The following is a 19,820-nucleotide window of genomic DNA, read 5'->3' on the forward strand; positions in this document are numbered from 1 at the left end:
ATTAATCCAAGATTCTCACCACATAGTTCTTCAACAATTCTTCGATGCATGTCACACTGCCCTTCACCAACCTCATGCAACCCTAGCTACATGGACTAATTGAACGCCTCATCCTCCTATTAACCAACCACATCTTTTTCGCCCTCATCACAACCTCTTTAGCTTTTGTTGCACCACAATACCAACCCGATTTTACTCCTACTTATATGTCCACCCTTCCACTCGTTCCTACTACATTCATTCCCACACCCGTGTTCCAACCTATTCCCCGCCCACCTCCACAATCTTTTTTCCATTGTTTATCTTCCGCTGCCTCTTTTCAACACTGCATCACAAACATTACCCCCTCTAGTTTGTTTTTTTTTTAATCATATTCCCCGTGGTTACTTCACATTTTCCCACCATTCTTTGACCCATCATTCACCCCACAACCTCCTCATTTTCCAGGTTGTCTAAGATTCAGTTATTCTTTTTTAAGGGAACGAACCCCATTGGACTAACTTTTTCAGGCGTAATAATTTTCTACTGTCTACCAAGTGCCCTTAAACCAATGCCTCTACTAGGTTATTTCCTACATGAAAGGCGAAGCCTTGAGCTAGTTCATGTAGATGTTTTAGAACCACCAGCTCTCAAATCAATCCTCCTTCACTCGTGCACTCAAACTTTATTTTAGCCCATTATCATATACCAATCATCAACCTGGGCTTTTTAAACTGTGTCACTTGAGCTCCGTTGTAGACTATCAAGAGATTTTAAAAAAAAAATGCAATTAGGTGGTAGGCCTATCCCTTGGCATCATACTGAATTTTTTCTTATCTAACCTTCCACCTGATATCTAAAGGGAGCTTGCCATTTCAACTTAACATCGTGTCCAAAGCCATTGGTCTTGCCAAACTAGTAGAAGCTAAAATAAAAGATTCCAAACTACACCCACCAAGATTTTTCTGTCCTACGACACCTTAATTTTTATCCCTATTATTGCACTACCTAGACCCCAAGCCGCACCTAACCCGCTTAATTCTTCCATCCAACTCCCTATTAAATGTTTAACAACAACGTAACGTCAATATTGCAAGGTCCATGGGTTTTGTTACAAATTGTGATGAGAAATTTCTTTTGAACTAGAAATACTCCACGAGTCGTTTCTTATTTCTTTTGGAGGATTAACAACAAGACACTTTAACCGCACCTTTTCAAGACCACAATTTTAGCGTCCCTTTTTTTATTTCATCCCCATTGAAGGCACATGCATGTGTCATCTTAGGTCTCAATTGGCTCCGCTCCTTTGGGCGTGATTCAAGTAGATTTTCCATTCTTTGCTTTTCATTTACCATTTCCAACCACACCATTGACCTTACCCTTGCACCCCTACTTTCACTTTCAACCTCCACCCTTCACTAGTTTCATCAACTGGTCCATACCAACACCATTGCCTCTCTATACATCCTTTCTTACCAACCACTCTTCTGCCCCAACCTCACTAAATTGTCACCATCTTCTATCCTTTTTACAATTTAGAAATGACCAACCTAGCTTCCACGTTTTATTCAAACCCGTTTGACTAAGTACCCTCACGTATTTGCTCAAACCTATGGTCTTCCTCCCCTCCAATCTCACAATCACCATATTCCCTTTCTTCAAAACACCCTTGTAATTAATCAATGTTAAACTTTACATGTACCCTCCTTCTCACAAGGAGGCAATGTTAGTGCTAATTCAGAAAATGCTCCAATATTATCATTAAACCCAATACCAACCCATATATATCCTCCTTGTTCTAAAAAAGATAAGGCCTAACAGTTAGTTTTGTACAATAAACAAAGAAAACAAAAAAAAAGTTATTTTTAATGTGTTTTTTTTTTGTTTCCAAAAATCTGTATTAGAGATAGACAAATAAACCAAAAAAAAAAATGGTTTTAATGTTTCTTGTACAAGTCTTTGAAAATGGATAACAAATTGAAAACACAAGAAAATATATAGATCCTTTTGTTGTTCTTATTCTACTCATTTTATTCTCCTTTATTTCATCACTATTTCCCCCTAAACCAATCAAATCCTTAAAATAAAAGTTACCATAAAATTTAAGCCAAAACTCTAAATCGAAAAACCTCTCCGGAGTAAAGTCAAATATAATCATTATGACGCCCTCGCAGGATGTACCATTTTTTGTTCTAGAAACATGAAGTTTTGGGAACACATGCTTACAAAATCACAATCATACATGAGTTATGGAATAAAACAGTTATTCTTGTCCATCTCAATCTATTTATTTAGAAAATTAAAAAAAATAAAATAATATAATTCATATTTTTATTTATATTAAATTATTTATAATTTATAATATAACTACCGCATTCATTTTTCTCTTATCTATGATAAATATGTAAAATATTTAAAAATTAGATAAACGAAAATATTATTTAAAATATAATAATTAATATCATGTCTTAAATTTTGAAATAGAGGAATAAATAAAAATAATGAAAAATTAACAGACAACTTTTTCTTGTGGAGAAATTATGAGAAGGTATATATGTCTGTTTTCACTCGGACGGTGACCAATTTCGTTTACATGAAAATGACGCTATCAAATTATATTAATAATGGCTGAAAACAACCATGCCACCAATAAATTTATTTTGGGTAACGTTTCTCTCATTCCTTGCTAATCATGCACAATTGTTTTCTCATCAAGTCGACATTATCCGTGCATGAACATATATTCAATGTTGACTTTTAAACTAAAAGGTCGAAACAGTTGACGCCAATTAATGATTGCAAATAAAATTCCATTAGGGGGACATTTTAAAGGACAAAACTAACGTAATGAACAGGTGGGGAGACAAAGGAAGCGTATGGTCCACTAATCTCTCTCTCTCTCTCTCTTGAAGTGGCTCCTAAAATCATAAGCTTTTTAAATTAATTTTTATAGTTTTATCTAGATTTAATTAATATTTTATCCCATGCATTATTATGATGATGAATATTTTAGTCTTTTAATAATTTTTTCTTCTAATTTAAATAGTTAGAAGTTTAGAATAAATTTGAGATGAAAAATGATTTAAACTTAAAAATCTGCAATATGACATCTCTCATTTAGTCATATTCATCTTGTCTTTTGCTAAAATTACAAATCTACAGTGCATATACATATAATTGGTCTTATTACTCTAACTTAAGTGAACAATTTGTGTAGTTGTTTCCTTAATCAAAGCTGTATCATTTATAAAAAGTATGCAATTTGGAATAATTTTTTGTGTCGCTAATAAACACGTTTAAGACTAAATTAAACAAGATCATAATGTTAAACCTTGATGTAATCTCATTCCTATATAAAAATTCTTAATCTCATCTTTTGGAGTTAATTTTCACACTAGTAATAACTCTTCATGCATGTATTATAAACATAGTTGTGAAACCCGACATAATTATTGATCCGGCCGAAGTAATAGTGGGTTAGTGGTCTAAGTGGTGAATCAATAATTGATCCGATTTAATCCAGTATATATTAAAATTTTAAAATTATATATGTGTTTATTATATATAAGTATATAACTAACATTATTTGAATAAGAAAAGTTCATTCATACTTCAAAATTAAAAATAATATTTGATAATAATGAGACATCAAAACGACATTATAGAGTAATAGAAGTAGTCCATTTTTTTTCTAAAACTGATCAATCGGACTGGTTCAATCGGAATCCAGTATCTAACTGATCAAGTTTGACCAAGTCATTCTAATCAATTATATAATCGATCCAATAATAAAATCGGTTCAATTAAATTATTAAATTCCGATTAGATCAATCCAACTGACTAGACAAATTAAATCATATTTCACAACTATGATTGTAGGCATACACCTTCCTTTTTTTAAAGTCTTTTATAACATTTCTCTTGACACTGGATCGCAACACTTCCTTTAAATATCGTAACAATTAATTAAATAAAAAATCAAGAGACAAAATGGACTAACTTTGAATAACGCTATAAAATAATTTCACGTAATATTTTTAACGGTTTGCGTATTGTAGTATGCCACTTTTTGTTATACTAGGCGCAAAATGGTTCAGAATTCAACTTTGTATCCGAGCATCTTGTGCTGAATTATTTTAATTGTCATATGAAACGTAAGAGCCATATATATATATATATATATATGTATGCCAACCGCCAAGCCAAGTATTTTAGTTTTTCTCTCTTTCTCTCTCTTCTTGTACGTAGCTCAATTATTCTTATATACGAGTCTTTGTAGTTTCTGATTTCAAATTAATTTTGAAAATATACTGAATGCTTCTACTTTATGGATGAGCAGTGAGCACAATGTTTACACACAAGTACTCTATGTATGAATTATTTATGTGCGTACAGGATAAATATTTATCATATCACGAAATACTTTAAGAGTATGTTTGGACGGAGAAATTTTAAATTCTGAGAAATTTTAAATTCTAAGAATTTCAAATACTTCAATTGAAATTCTTTTATTTTCAAAATTTTGTGTTTGGATAAAAAAAATTAAAATTATGAGGATGAAAAAATTGAATGAAAAAAAGAGAAGATATGATTGGTGTGCTAGTTACATGTGTTTCTCTATGCTCACACCCAATCGATATTTTAGGAACCGAGACGGTGTTTGTTGAAAAAAATTGTAAAAAGAGAATTTCAATTTCTCACTTTTTAGAAGGAAATTGAAATTCCAGATTTTTAGTTGTTTAAAATTCTGTTTTAAAATTCCAAAATTTTAAATTTTTCATAAAGAGTATCCAAACAATGAATTCTAAATTATAGACATTCAAATTCTCTAATAAATTACTTTACTCAATTAAAATTCTCTATCTAAACACACTCTAAGTGTCAAACCAAATTTATCTGATTAAATTATCAAACAATAATATGTGTACGACCTAAGTTATTAAAATCAGTATTCTCAAAAGATAAGAAAAAGGATCGATCCACACACTTCCGTGAGAATATACTGATTAATGTTCAAATGTTTTATAATCCAATTGTATGAAAGGTATTATTGCATGTTGCAATAATACTCCAAGAAGTAGTCTTACTCATACATGTCCTGCCCAAAAGAAAAAAAAAACAAAATTAAAATAAAATAAAAGAAAAAATAAAAATAAAAAAGACGTGATTCTTGTTGTATATGCAATTCCCCCCAACACAAGGCATGGCCAACTGGTGAGAAATAATTCACTACGAATTATTGAAAGGAGTTAATTAAATTTCTTTATTAATAACATATCAGAAAGTAGATGAAAGATATACAAACTGAGATCTCGCTCAACAATACGAGAAATCAAGCTCGAAATTTTACAAGAAATCAAAACAAACATGAACAAATTAACCAAATTAACACAGTGCGGTGCACGTACTTGTGTGCCCCGAGGGATATTAAAGAGGGGACAGTATTGCAAACATATCATCAAATACAAATATCTTATTATTAAACCATGTGATTTCATAGAACCACTAGGTGGACCAAGAGGTAGGATTTGGAGTGTATATATGAGGTCATAAATTCAAATATGCATGCGATAATTGTACACCAAGACCAGGTGGTGGATCACATGATGGAGCAAGGAGAATCAGGGCATGTATCATAGCATACTACTTGGGGAGGATAAGGGTAATAACAAGGTTGTTGATAGGGCACATAGCATTTATGACAGTTGCACCATTTAGGGCAGGGTGAAGGAGGCTTAGGGCATGGCTCACACTCACACTCACACTTAGAGCTGAGGCAATTGATACATGGCTTACAGTCACCCTCACACTTGGGGCTATCACAATTAACACAAACGATGAAACAGTCTCCACCACAGTGGATGCTTTCACACTTTGTGCAGCATGCAGTGTCACACTTACCATGGCAACTGGAGCTTTTACACTTTTTGCAAAGAACAGAACGCAGCATCTTCTTCAACCTTTCTTCCTCTTCCTTCCTCTTCTTCTCGGCCTCTTCCTTCTTCTTCTTCTCCTCCTCGTCCTTCTTCTTCTTCGCCTCCTCCTCTTTAACTAGGTCTACCACGGTGAGAATCGTCACGGAGCTGAACTTCTTCTTCAGCTGGTTGGCCAAGCAAACCATGTCCACATTCACACCGCTCACCGCCACGCGATCATTGTCGTCCCCTTCCAGGGACACCGTAGTTACACCTGTAATTAATTTGGTTTGATTTGGTCATGACTCAAATTAACAAAAGTTAATAAGAGATGCATATATTGAATTTGAACCCAGATTTTTGGACAACAACGCACACCCTAAACACTCCCTTGACACTCATAATCAAGGTTTTTAAAAACAGCAACAACAAGTGTTTGGCCGGAACTTAAGGTATTTTTAGTGTTCACAATCAAAATTGTTCGTTTGCAATATAAAGAAACGCAATGAAATTTTGACCGCTACCACAATTTAAAAACCTTGTTCATATCCATATTTCTATTTCACTATTTTTTTAATCATATTGTCACTAATTATTATTATTATTATTATCATTTATATTTTTTTTCATTTTTTTCTAATTTTTCCATTGATTAGAAAATCAGTTTACTGAGATTTTAACATTTTATAATTTATACATATGGGCAAAGCTTAGCTGAAGTTTTTTTAAGGTGTTTTTATTGTTGTTCCTTAATTAGAATTGAAGTTTTATTCCATTAAATCGTGAAAAAAAAAAACCTTTGTATTAAAAGTTATAGTATAGATTGTTGAGATGAAATTTTAATTATAATCAACACCAAAAATACATAACAAACTACTTCTAAGTTTTTTCCTTCGTATACAACCAACTGAAATGCACTTTTCTAATTAAGTACTAGTGTATTTTCTCCGGTTAGAATTTAAATTTTGCATAGGTAAAGCACAAAATAAAAGTTTATATTAAAATTTTGTTAAGTTACCAAATAAAACTCTAATTCTAATTAGACAAAGGTAAAAAAAATTACCTAAAATCATATATATATATATATATATATCAAAGTTTTGTCATTTAATAATATGTGTTTTATCATTTATCCTCTAAGTTAAGCAACTTTTTTGCATTAGAGGAGTTTAAAGTATGTCCAGATACATAAAGCGTGAAAGGGATTGGCGTGTGACGTTCACCTCGTACTTCTGCTGCAATTTTTAGGGCTTTGTTTCTGCATTTGTCGCAGTCCATTTGCAGCTTGATAACTATTTTTTGCTGTATTGTTAGACATGCATGTTAATTATGTATATATAGCATCATGAGAAATGACCAAAAACAAAAGAAGGGACCGAAAAACAAAACTGAAACCATTATTGGTTAATTAGCGTATTTAAGTTAACGGATCATACCTTCATGTTTGCTTAATTGAAGGTAAGGAAAAGGCCACTTCTTGCTCTTGCAATAATTGGAAACAAACTCAAAGGGACCGGTGTGCATGTATTGCTGTTTGTCTTGTGCTTGAGAGATTGGCACCTATTTGTTTATATAATAAAATATGGACTATGGTATGGTGTCTATACTATAAAGTCTTGGTTGACTTGAGTGAGGTGCTGGCTAGCTGAGAATGACATATTAGCTAACTGGGATTAGGATTGGTTTTTGACCACTAAAAGTCTGAGAATGACATATTAACTAACTGGGATTAGGATTAATTAGTTTTTGTCCACTACTAAAAGCTACCTTCAAACAACGAAAGTTCAGAGCATGATTTTATTTTTATGTATAATCACAAGTTGTTTTCGATTTTAATGTATACTCACAAGTTGTTTTCAATTTCTTCCTCCGTAATCAGGCCAATAGAAGCCTGTGCAGGATAGGATTTTCAGAGGCTCCTATTGAAGGACGCCATTGGATTAGATTTTTAAGGCTGTAATTTGGTTTTTTTTTTTTTTAGAAAATGAAAAATTATGGAAAATAGATAGTTGAAAAATCGTTATATAATCATTCGAAGATTGCAAATTAAAGAAAAAATAATCCAAAAAATACAATGAAAAAGAAAGAGAGGTTTGAAATGATTTTTCAATCTTTTATACTAGATAATTTAATATTTTTAAGCATGAAGATAATTAATTTGATAATTTTAGTTTAACTCTAATGGATTTCTAATCAGATTTTTTTATAGGCTCCCTTATCTTTCCTTCTTTGAGGTAAAGCTTGTGGAAGAAGGAAATTAATTAAAGGTTGACGATGTGAGTTTTATTTCTTTTAATAAAGTCTTTTTCTCATAGACGATAAAAAAAATATATCGAATATTTGTCAGTATGCTTAAAGCATATAATTATTAACCAACTATATATGTTAAATTTTATTGATAATTTGAGTTGTTTTTTATTTCACTCCATATATATAAAAAAGTTTGGTTCGCGTATGTGGTCAGAATTGTTTTTCCATTATAACCATTGAAATTCTTTATACATATGTAATGTAAATACTATAAATTATTAGCTTAAATATATATTTAGTTGTTATAAAATAAGTGACGTTTGAGTTTTGATTTTGGTCCCTTTAAAAAATTATTTATTTTTTATCATTTTAAATTTGAAATCACTATTTTTAGTTTTTGTAAAATGAGTGAAGTTTAATTTTAGTTCCTATAAAATAGGAATGAGTGGTTTTCACTTTGGGTGATCTCGTAACCTTTCATCAAACATATATGCAGTTAACAAGTATAAAAGGGACCAATTGCAAAAAGCAATGATTTCATGTTTTTAGGGATTAAAATAAATAAAAATTATAAGAATCAAAATCAAAGTTTGGTCATTTTATATATAAATTAAAAATATATTTGACTCTATTATTATTTTAATTAAAATTCACTTTTAAACCAAAAATTATTAAATAAAAAATTTAATATGCACTTAAGTACAGACTTAGTGGTTTTAGGTTCAGAGGTTCAACAAATGGTACTCCATGGGAAGAAAATGGAAAACCAAATGTTTTTTTTTATTTTAAATAAATCAAATGTTAAATAAACGAAAATTGCATTAGGTAATGCAATTGCTTAAAGTCATGAGGTGCATGTAGCTAGGTAGTAATTAAGTGTAGTAACTTATTACTTTCTATGTGGTAAGCAATAACAAGTAGGTTTGACTTTTGAGTTCTGAATCTTCAATATGCACTTGTATTATGTAGTCAAATAAGAAAGAGTTTATAACCTATAAAAATCTTGGTTGATCTGGTAATTGAAAATTTAATTACGATGTAAGAGCTTAATAAAATTATTTTATGATTTGGAGCTACGAGGTTTGATGATATTTCCTTTTATTTGTGTTTTAAGTTAGAGTAGAATGCATGACGTCATAAATTTAAACGTGATGAGTGCGATCATTATATAACAAAAAAAGTTAGATAACTTGTCCCAAACACCGTCTTTCTGATTTTTGTCAACAAAGCTGAGTTTTTGGTTAGGAAAAAAATTAATAATAATAATAATAATAATATGGTTTCTTATAAAAATAATAATACAGTTAATAATATGCTATATTACAGTGACATTAAATCTCCATTAAGTTTCAGAACACATTCTTTCATTACTTCTTGTTTTTCAAATAATTATAAAAATATTATACTATTTTTTATGTTTAAATATTTATATAGAAAATAATTAATTAATTAATTTAAGAAATTTATTTTCTTTATTTTTTACATAAGTATATTAAAATAAAAATGATAAAAAAAACACGATGATATTTTTGTAGTTATTTATAAAAACAGTTAGAAAATGCAATTACAAGATGGTTTCTCAAAAGTAAGCAAGCAGTAAGTCGCTTGCAAGCTCAATGTTTTTGTTCCAACTGGTTATATTGTGTTTGACTTATTGTTTTGGAAATGCAATAAAAACTTGTCCTGCATTTAACCAGTTGAAAGTATATTAACTTGCACCATCGTCTCTTTGTTTTTGTTTTTTTTTTCTGATAATGACCTTTTTTATTGATGAATATTTATACTAAGAGTACATATTTGTATAAAATCATTAAAAAAGTAAGATTTATTATTTATTATGTAACATATAAAATTAATTTAAAATATACTAACATGAAAGTACCATCAATTAATCAATGCTAGTCAATGACACCAACAAGAGTTGGATTCCTACCACTGATGTACAAATAATTAGAAGACAGATAGAGATGGATTTGTAATCGATTTATTGCTTAATAATGCATGTATTTTCGATGTTAGTCAATGATATATGTATTGACTGCCGTCGAACAATCTCAATTATACAAGATTATTTATTCATATAAACCGAACCGTGCGACCACATTTTTTTTTAACCATAATTGTTTTGGTAATTTTTACAAAGAAAATAATATATGACAGTGTAAAAATTTTTGCATTGACACCCAATTATATATATATGACAGTGTAACTTCATCCTTTATATATATATATATATATATATATATATATATATATATATATCAACTGTAATTTACTACCAACGTACATGATTCATTCTTTTAAGATTAATTAGGGTTTACTGTCACAAATATATTCATAAAAATAATTTTCATGTTCCGTAAATGAAAGAAATTATGTGTAATCAAGTCAATGCTAGCTAATTAAGAATGTTATTAGTAGCTTAATTGGAAGCCTCTTCTCACTCAACAATCTATTAAAATTTGAAAGAAAGAAAGTTCATTAACAAATAAAAACCACATATCCATTCATTAGGAGAAAGTCGTTGTTGACTAACATAAGCAATTTGCGTAAGGTTCTAAATATAAATATTTTTTTATTGTACCAAAGACTAACAACTCTATATATTGATAGATAAAAGTTCTAGTAGTGAAATAAATAAACATAAAAATATTGGTACAATATTGTGATTAATTTAGAAACATTTCTCACATTTTTTTATCAACATGTCTTCAAATTAAACGTTTCTTTTTTATCTTTCTCTATCCCATCACTCATTTGATCTTTCCCGTCATTAGGCTTCACGCGTGCAAACATGATGGTACTCATGTATCGTCACGTTGAGACCCATCTCCTTTTATGATATTGTAACCTGGGTAAAGATGTTGATCAAGCTTCTTTTCCCTAATCAACACCAATCCCTCTTTTTGTGCCAATTTCGTGATATTCCACAAATTGAAAGATTGCATTGTTTTATAGTACGTAATATATGAATTTCCCCATCAGAAGTAAGCACGTGTTAAGCATATTGTTCAGAAAACCTTTCACTAGTCACTTGTGAGACCTGCATTTAATTGTAATATATATAAATATATATATATATATATATATATAGAGAGAGAGAGAGAGAGAGAGAGAGAGATAAACGATCAGAGTTATCTTCATCGTTATTATTCATTTTCTTTAAATTAAATTATTATAATAAATAATTAATTTTAACATTAGATTTTTTTTAAAAAAAAAAACTCAGCAAATTTTGTATTCATCACTTTCGCGACGAATGAAACTAGCAGGAGAAAATTATAAATTATGCGTTCAAAATTCTTTTTTTTTATCAGCAAATAAATACTTCATCAGATAATAATATAATAGGTAAAGTGGTACTTCAACTATCAGCAATTATTACAAGCCATTTAAGACCATCTACCAGTAACATGCCTATATTAATGTGCTGTCCCCTGTATGCATCACAAAATTCGTGAATATGCAGTCCCCTCCCTTTCCCACTGCGGCACATGCAAGTGAACAATTCAATAATTATTTAAATAAAAATTATTTAAATATATCTTTTAATAAAGAAAAAATAGATTAAATTATTTTAATATATTGCATTGTTATAATTTTTGAAAAATATAATATAATAATATATTAGATTTGTTAAAGATAATAATAATAATAGGAGTAAAAAAAAAAGAAATTGGCTTTAGCGAATTCTGAAATGCTTGTACGCGAACAATATATTCACGTAAAACATTATAAAAAAAAAAAAAGCAAAAACGAAAGAGAAACGGTCATCGGTTATATTTTAAATAACAATAAATAAAGATAATAAAAATAAAAGATAAAAAAATATTAATTAAACAAATTTCAAATTACGTATCATATTTATAGGAGAATAGAAATTTTTTTTTCTTTTAAATCACACAAATAAATAATCTCTTGATATTATGGGTTGCTCAAAAAAAAGAAAATTGTAGAACTAAAATTAATTAAGAACTCAAATTATTTAATTTAAGAGGTGATTAAAACAACCTATGCTTTTAAAAGGAACTGTTTTGCATTCTTGATGTAAAGAATTTGGACCAATGAAATTTGGATTATTCTGGTAGACTTCTTCGAGAAATCATTAGGCATGATTTTCAATGACCGAATTATTTTCACTAAACAAAGGGTTGTGGTAGTGATATTTATATTTTTTAGCACTCTAACAAATTATGTTGATGCATTTATTGTTTCTTATTCGTGTATCGGATTGATAAACAGGAAGAGAATTACGAATTAGGAGTGTTTCTAGTTATTTAGAATGATGAAAGAAAATTTACTTGATATCAATTCCATTAAAATTGTTAAAGGAGTTTTCAATTGTAAACTTACGTGAATGGGAGTCATTTTCCTTTAAATCAAGTGTTGCTCATAAAAAACATAAACATATATGCTTTTGGCCTAATATAATAATATACTAGTTAATGTTAATTTATATTGAATATACTCTCAATGTGTTATGTTTTGTATTTGAATGGTTACATTGATATTTGTTTATATTTGTGTGTAGACATGAATAATGATTGTTCATATCATAAATTGATAATTTTAAATTATATGATAGATATATGAGAATGAAATTATTATAGATACATTTATCTTGGATGGAAAAAGATTCTAAATACCTTCATCTATGATGAGAAAGATAGTAAAACGTTATTGTATAAAATATGAACTCATATACTTTTTGAAGAATTTGAGATCCACAATGATTTTGAGAATCAAAGAATTGAGTTTAAGTTTTGTTTGTTATATTTATTTGAATGGGTTGAGGTGTTATTATTTATTTAAATATTGTATTTATTCAGAATGTCATGAATTATGCTTATTTTAATATGATTTTTATTGGAGTATATATATATATATATATACACATAATCTTATTTTCAATTCATTATGAATACTATGACTAATTTTCTAGATTACCACACTGATCAAGAACAATACCATTTATAAACTCTCTAGAATTGTTTTATTCACTAAGATTATCATATCATTAAAAGTATTATTTTCATAGCACGAGAAAAAATTTGCTGAAATTGAGGAGGCTTGAAGATTTAGTTATCTTTAGATACATTTTTAGCTTTGTTAGTACTCAGAATAATATGCTAAATGTGGTTGATTATGTTATATTTTTAACGTTGATTATTTTTATATGCCCTTAATTTAGAATAATATTTTTATTTATGTAAAATCTTATGTATTTGACTTTATTTATTATAACGAGATATTTTTAGAATAATAAATTTTGAGATCATATTTTTTTTAGTTTCTCGGGGTTTTATTTTAATGAAGGGTGTTACAACACACATCAATAACTCATAGTCTGAGAACTCCTCCACTCAAATAAATTCATAATTACATCACATTGGTTATACAATAGCTTGGATTCATATATCACTCATAATAGGAGAATGAGAAATTTTTTACCTTTGCCTTCAACCATGACCAACACCTTAACCAAATTTGCTCAATTATAGTATCAAAATCTAGTTTTCCCCCCTTGAAAACCATTCCATTCCAGTGGCACCAAATAATCCAAACTGTTGAGCAATAAACCACTCTCCAAAGATTATATTTCTTCTTCCCTAACCAAAAACAAGTGTGCATCACGAAATGTGCTTTAGGATCACAGTGTTGTACCTATTGAGTCCCAAGCCAATTGTAACATTTTCGCCACTCTTTATAAGCAAATTTACACATTAAGATCAAATTTGAAGCATCCTCCTCCAAAGCCATACACATTGGGCATGTAGTATCTTGCACGATGATATTCCTGCGACCAAGGTTGTCTCAAGTAGGCAACCTATTTTTGGATAGTCGCCACACAAACACAACTACATGATGGGGAATGTACAAAGCCCAAAGACATCCATGGAAAAAAGCATCAAAAGAGTTGTTGGATACGGTTAAGAAGTTGTATGCTTCCTTAACCGAGTAAAGCCCTATTGATCCATTTTTTCCATAACAAACAATCTTGAGCATCCGCTGTTATGTTAACTCGTTCCAACTCCTCCAAAAAATTATTCACAATAGGAATTTTCCATTGAAACCATTGTCTTCTCCAACTAAGATACCTCCCCAATTAAAGAATTTTGTTGGTGTGAGTTAAGGAACACCCTTTTATACTAAACACTCATCCCCGACCCATGTTTGTTTCCAAAGCCTAATACTCAACCCATTACCCAGCTTCCATTACATATTTTTTTATTAAACCACCCCTCACAAACACCATCCCCATAAACATCCAAATTATCCCTCCACCATACCAAATCCTTTGATGATATAACCTTGAAATGTATCATATCATCCTCGCCATACTTTGAGCAAAAAACTTTATTCAAAAGCTCATTTTGACACCTAGTCCTCCACCTCCATTTGCCCAGACAAGGTTAAAGTTCCTAATATTTTTTATTCCCAAACCACACCTAGTGCTTTGGGCAAACAAAACCTCCTCCCACCCTACCCAAACTATCCCTCTCCTTTCCTCATCCCCTCCCCCCCCCCCCCAAGAAATTTCGTTGAAGCTTTAATATTTTTTTAAAACACAAAATGAAATTTTAAAAAAAGAGGAAGAGAGGAGAAACCTGAATTAATGAGAGTAACTTAACCACCTATAGAAAGTGACTTTTGCTTTCACATGGTCAACTTGCTTCTAAATTTTTCAATGATAAGCTCTCACATAGATTCTTTTTGTGGGATAGCTCTAATTGGGACACCTAGATATTTGAAGGGCACTTCCATCAATCTACAATTAAGATCTCGGCGTATCTACTCAAACATTCCTCCTCCCCCCCAAAGCCTCTCAAGCTACTTTTGAAAAAATTTGCCTTGAACTGAATGTTAGTTCAAAACATCTAAGGATTGATTTTAGGCACATGACATTATGGATAGAATCTCTTGCAAAGAATAAAGTATCATCCACAAATTGTAAGAGAGAAACTCCCACCTCTTCCTTACCCACCAAGTACCCTTGAAAAAGATTGCTTCTACAAGCTTGTCTCATCAATCGACTCAACCCTTTGCCACCATCAAGAACAAAAATGGTGCTATGAGATCCTCTTGCCTAAGTCCCCTTTGAATATTAAATTCTTCACTCAAACTACCATTCACAAGGATGGATATTGATGCGAATTCAACTCCTCATATAATCCACCGAATCTATTTCTCACAAAAACCCAACCTCTTCATCATATAATATAAAAACTCTCAATTAGTCGAGTCATATGCTTTTTCACAATCAACTTTAAATAACAAACAATCTTTTTTCCTCCTCCTTACATCATTCACCACTTCATTTGCAATGAGAACCCCATCAAGCAAATTCCTTCTTCCCACAAAAGCACATTGCCTTTCATCAATAACCTTTCCTAACACTTTTTTTAGCCTTATAGCTAACACTTTTGAGATTACCTTATACAAGCAACCTATCAAGGAAATATCCAAAAGCCTTGAGGATTCACTTTCTTGGGAATTAATTCATTCAAAATTCTTGTTTTTGAGAAGTGGATGTTCAATCAATGTATGGTTGTACTGATGTTGACTGGGGCACAATCATGTAGCCAAGAGCATTCAGTTCAATTGAATTCTTCCTTGATGCATTTTTTATTGTCATCCATCATTAAATCCCCTTCAATAATAGAAGTATTCAAATAGTGAAAGAAAAAAATGAAGTTAACAAATGTATTAATTAGCACTGTTATGTAACTGAGCTAGTCATCTGAATTTGTTACCACTGGAAAATTAATGAATGCAAAGTTGCATCCATCGTATACTATATTGTGTCATTTTCAATAGTTCAAAACATACTTAGAGAATTCGGAGAGGTAGCAACCATGTTCTCGATGTGCCAAACAAAGTGAGAATAAGAAATCTCCCTACCCCACTAGCGAAATCCTATGAGAGCTACGATAGTGCATTATCATTTTCTCTTCCATTGAACACAATGTCGCAACTCAAGTGAACCTTCACTTTTACTTTAATGTAAAAAAGAGAATCTTAAGAAGAAGAAAAATGTATAGAAGAAAATCAATAATGAGAATTAATGAATACATAATAAACACAAATTGGAGTTTGAATAAATTTCCCATAAAAAAATATGCCTAGTCGACATTAAGTAAAAATAAAATTAAACAATCTCATGACCAATATAATTATAACAGCTAATGATATAGCATGCACAGTTGGTTCCATTGAAATTTATTGCACATGATCACACACAACAATGAAATTAAACAACTCTATAACCAATATAATAAAGACGATTATATTCATGATACACAAATGTGTAATTTTTTTTTGGTGAAACATGAACGTGTGATTGATTTCATTGAAATTGTACACTATCATACTCTCATTCAGTTATTTATGCCCATGCGGCACCATCCTTTGCAGTGACAGATATATCGGGGCAAGCATGGGCATGACCACCCCTCTTTCCAATTTCTCATATCATATATAAAAAAAGAGAAAACATAAAATAATACAAAAAAGATAAACTGTGTGACCTATTAGGCTCTTAAGGAGAGCCCATTAGGTCAAGAGGAAGGAACACAACACATAAAATAGAAAGGATGGCATGGATCCCAATGATAGAAATCGGGTCAATCACGTCACGCCATTTGGTAATGTCGTCAAAGAAGAGAGAGGGATCACCAAGTAATCCCTCATTCCCTCATTCTCACGTTTTCCTCTCTTTTCTTCCTTTCCCCATTCTGTCTCCTTTCTTTTCTTTTTTGCAATCTTCTGCTTCATTCCGTTCTATCTCACCAGGTACACCTTGACCATCGACGAGGTTCATGTGGATTGGATTGCGATGTATAGTTTGTTATTGTATTTTGTTTTGGTTATTCGCGTATTCCTCATCACCTTCCTCATGGCATTTTCGTTTTCTTTAGCTCTGTCATCGCGCCACCATCGTGCTGCCATCATCGTCTCACTGGCCTCATGCCGTTGGGCCCGACACTGGTGGCACCATGGAGGCATACCACCCTTCGTGGTAGTGGCCTCCTTTCTCGTGCCGTTTTGGGGTTAGGCAGTTGGGATTTTTCTAATCCTGTTGCTTAATTGCTAGTTGGACCGAGTTACCCTGACCAGGTTCTAACCCTAGCCCAAAAAGAGAAAACGTAAAAAAAAATCTATTCACACCTTTCCTTTTACATTTACACCCCTTGTCGAAAAAAAAAAACTTCTATTTACACCCATTTTTTATATGTGCACACACCATTTTTGCTTTCGGGATCTGACAAGTAATTTATGTATCTTTAATTTGAATTGTTATCATTAATTTACATACTTGTTTGACTACCTACATTGAGAGAAAAATTATTGAAAAATTTGATACATATTCTATCATTAATGAATTTTATGATATGAAAGAATATCATGCATGATTTAAATAAAAGATACAACGTATTTTATTTATTATAATTTAATATTTATTTAACATTTAACATTTGACTTTTTGACCCCTAAGTTTAACCCTAGAACCGTCCCTGCACATGCCCTCCTCAAGTAATAAACTTTCCTAGCTTTTATTTATAAAAATCAAAGATACTTACAAGAAAATTTACAATAACTCATGAACTGTATCAATAGTAAACTTTTCTAACTAATACAACGTTATGATGTCATTTATTTTGTAACTTTTAAAAGCATTATTTTTTTAACCAAATAAAAAAGTTAAATTTCAAAAGAATATATTTTTTACTCGCATGCACAATGCAGTTACAAGACAAAAACACATTTTCAGTGTACTTATGTTTTGTATCTAACCTAGATACACATTGAAAATGTGCTTATTATGTTATGTATCTAACTTAGGTATACAATAAAAACACATTTTGAGTGTGTTTCCGAAGTAGGTACACAACAAAAACGCATTTTTGGTTTGTGCCTTAATTAACCAGATATAGCGGGAGTGCAGTCAAGGTTGGGGCATTGTTATCTGGTAGAAATCTTCATGCGGTGGGAGAATTTGACACTTGGTACATTTATTAATATTGGTTACGTGGAGAGAGTGGACAAGGGTATTGGAAATGGCAATTATGAGGCCATGGGGCTCTACGTATGGACAGAGGGATTTTGGTTGAGCCTCGAGCAAGTTGGAAAGATATATAACAAATAGATTGCAGGATTTATTATGTTAAATTTTTTTCATAGGCCATAAGTGTTTTGGTTATAGCCTATTTATGAAACTTGTATCATAAATATATATTAACCAGGACTGTTATTTGGTAGGGCCCATGTTAAATCTTGTAATTGCTCTTGGTACACCTAGTACCCATTTACATATATATAATGTTAGTTTAAAAAAAGGAAACCAGATATGCAATGTTTTCAGTATGTAACATTAGTTCAATACATAATGGAAACATATTTTTGTTGTACCAATAAAAAAAAAAACATTCAAGGAGAAGCCTACCTAAAAAGCTCCGAGGGAGAAACGTGACTGGTTTGTTCGAAACAATGACAGGAAAGAGCAATAAGTGAGAAGGAGAAGGGAGGTGTGAAGATTGCGGGAGACTGCAACGACAGAAAGAAGTGAGGTTGAGAAAGGGGGAAAGTGAGGATAAATTAGTAATTTCAAAAGTTAAAAAAATGAAGGTGAAAATAACAAGATCCAAATAAAGTATATTCAACCCAAATTTTGGGCCCAAGTTTACCTGACATAAAAAATAAAACAAAAATCAGAATTCATTTTTAACTAACAAATAAATAAAAATTGCCACCTTTTGACTCAAACCACCACAGAAACAGAAGGCAAAGGTGGCAATTCAATAGAAGTCAGCTCTTTCATTTGTGTGATTAATTGATAATTGACTTCTGTGATACGATGTTCTGTCATAAAATATTATTCTTTATAATTTTAATTTTAAAAAATATCAAATTATTCCTTAAAATTATAAATATGGAATAATTTTAATTTATTTTTTTAACTTTAATATGTATGTATTTAGTTTATGTAAAGGTCAAAATATATATATATATATATATATATATATATATATATATATATATATATATATATATATTTCTTAAAAATAATGAAAAACAAAGGTTAATTAACTTTTTAATCTCTCATTTTTTATAGGAGTTTTCACTTTTAGTGTCTTAAATATATTTTGATCAGTTTTGATTTCTCATAAATTTTTTATATCATTTTTAGTCTCTATCGTTAGATTAAACCGTTAAGTAATAATATAATATTTCTAAGCATATAATATGACACGCCATATATGTGTTAAGGATGTGATAATTATATGTCTTATTTTAAGTTTTCCTAGCAATTCCTAAATTGTAAAAAAATTGTATCGGATTTTGGTTTTTAGTTCCTTAAAAAAAAGTTTAGCCATTTTTTGTGTTTTTTTTTCAATCCCTAGCTCGTTAACTTAGACCACTAAACTTAATAATTAATATATTTTTATTTTTACATAAATAATATGTAAGGCTAACATTTATCGTTATCGTGTCACATTCTCGAGTCTCACACTGCATTGCACTTGCTGCACTTACAACAATTCTCTCGAGCGAGGAAAATTTTACTGTTACACGAAGCTTATGATATTATCCTTCTCCTCGTGACCCTCGTGCACAACAAATTGCACACTAGAAGGCTATATGATCGATTATATGAGGGCATAATCAACTATATGA

At 30.6% G+C, this 19,820-nt stretch overlaps 1 protein-coding gene across 3 annotated transcripts; it reads right to left on the bottom strand.

Moving 5' to 3' along the window:
• Positions 1-4,803: 4,803 nt before the first annotated feature.
• On the bottom strand, positions 4,804-7,547 carry LOC100817981 (heavy metal-associated isoprenylated plant protein 16). Of its 3 annotated transcripts, XM_014762242.2 has the most exons (4): positions 7,331-7,478; positions 7,118-7,196; positions 5,881-6,168; positions 4,804-5,077 (listed from the first exon to the last, which is right to left on the bottom strand). In XM_014762242.2, the coding sequence occupies exons 1-4, from the start codon at positions 7,334-7,336 to the stop codon at positions 5,067-5,069; spliced, it is 384 nt and encodes a 127-aa protein (XP_014617728.1). In that variant the 5' UTR covers positions 7,337-7,478; the 3' UTR covers positions 4,804-5,066. The 3 variants fall into 3 exon arrangements, with proteins under 3 accessions (XP_014617728.1, XP_006587486.1, XP_040860943.1); XM_006587423.3 differs by having other exon boundaries at positions 4,855-6,168; positions 7,331-7,547; XM_041005009.1 differs by lacking the exon at positions 7,118-7,196 and having other exon boundaries at positions 4,855-6,168; positions 7,331-7,468.
• Positions 7,548-19,820: the final 12,273 nt, after the last annotated feature.

This window comes from Glycine max, chromosome 9 (genome assembly GCF_000004515.6).
Source record: "Glycine max cultivar Williams 82 chromosome 9, Glycine_max_v4.0, whole genome shotgun sequence".
Taxonomy (NCBI): domain Eukaryota; kingdom Viridiplantae; phylum Streptophyta; class Magnoliopsida; order Fabales; family Fabaceae; genus Glycine; species Glycine max.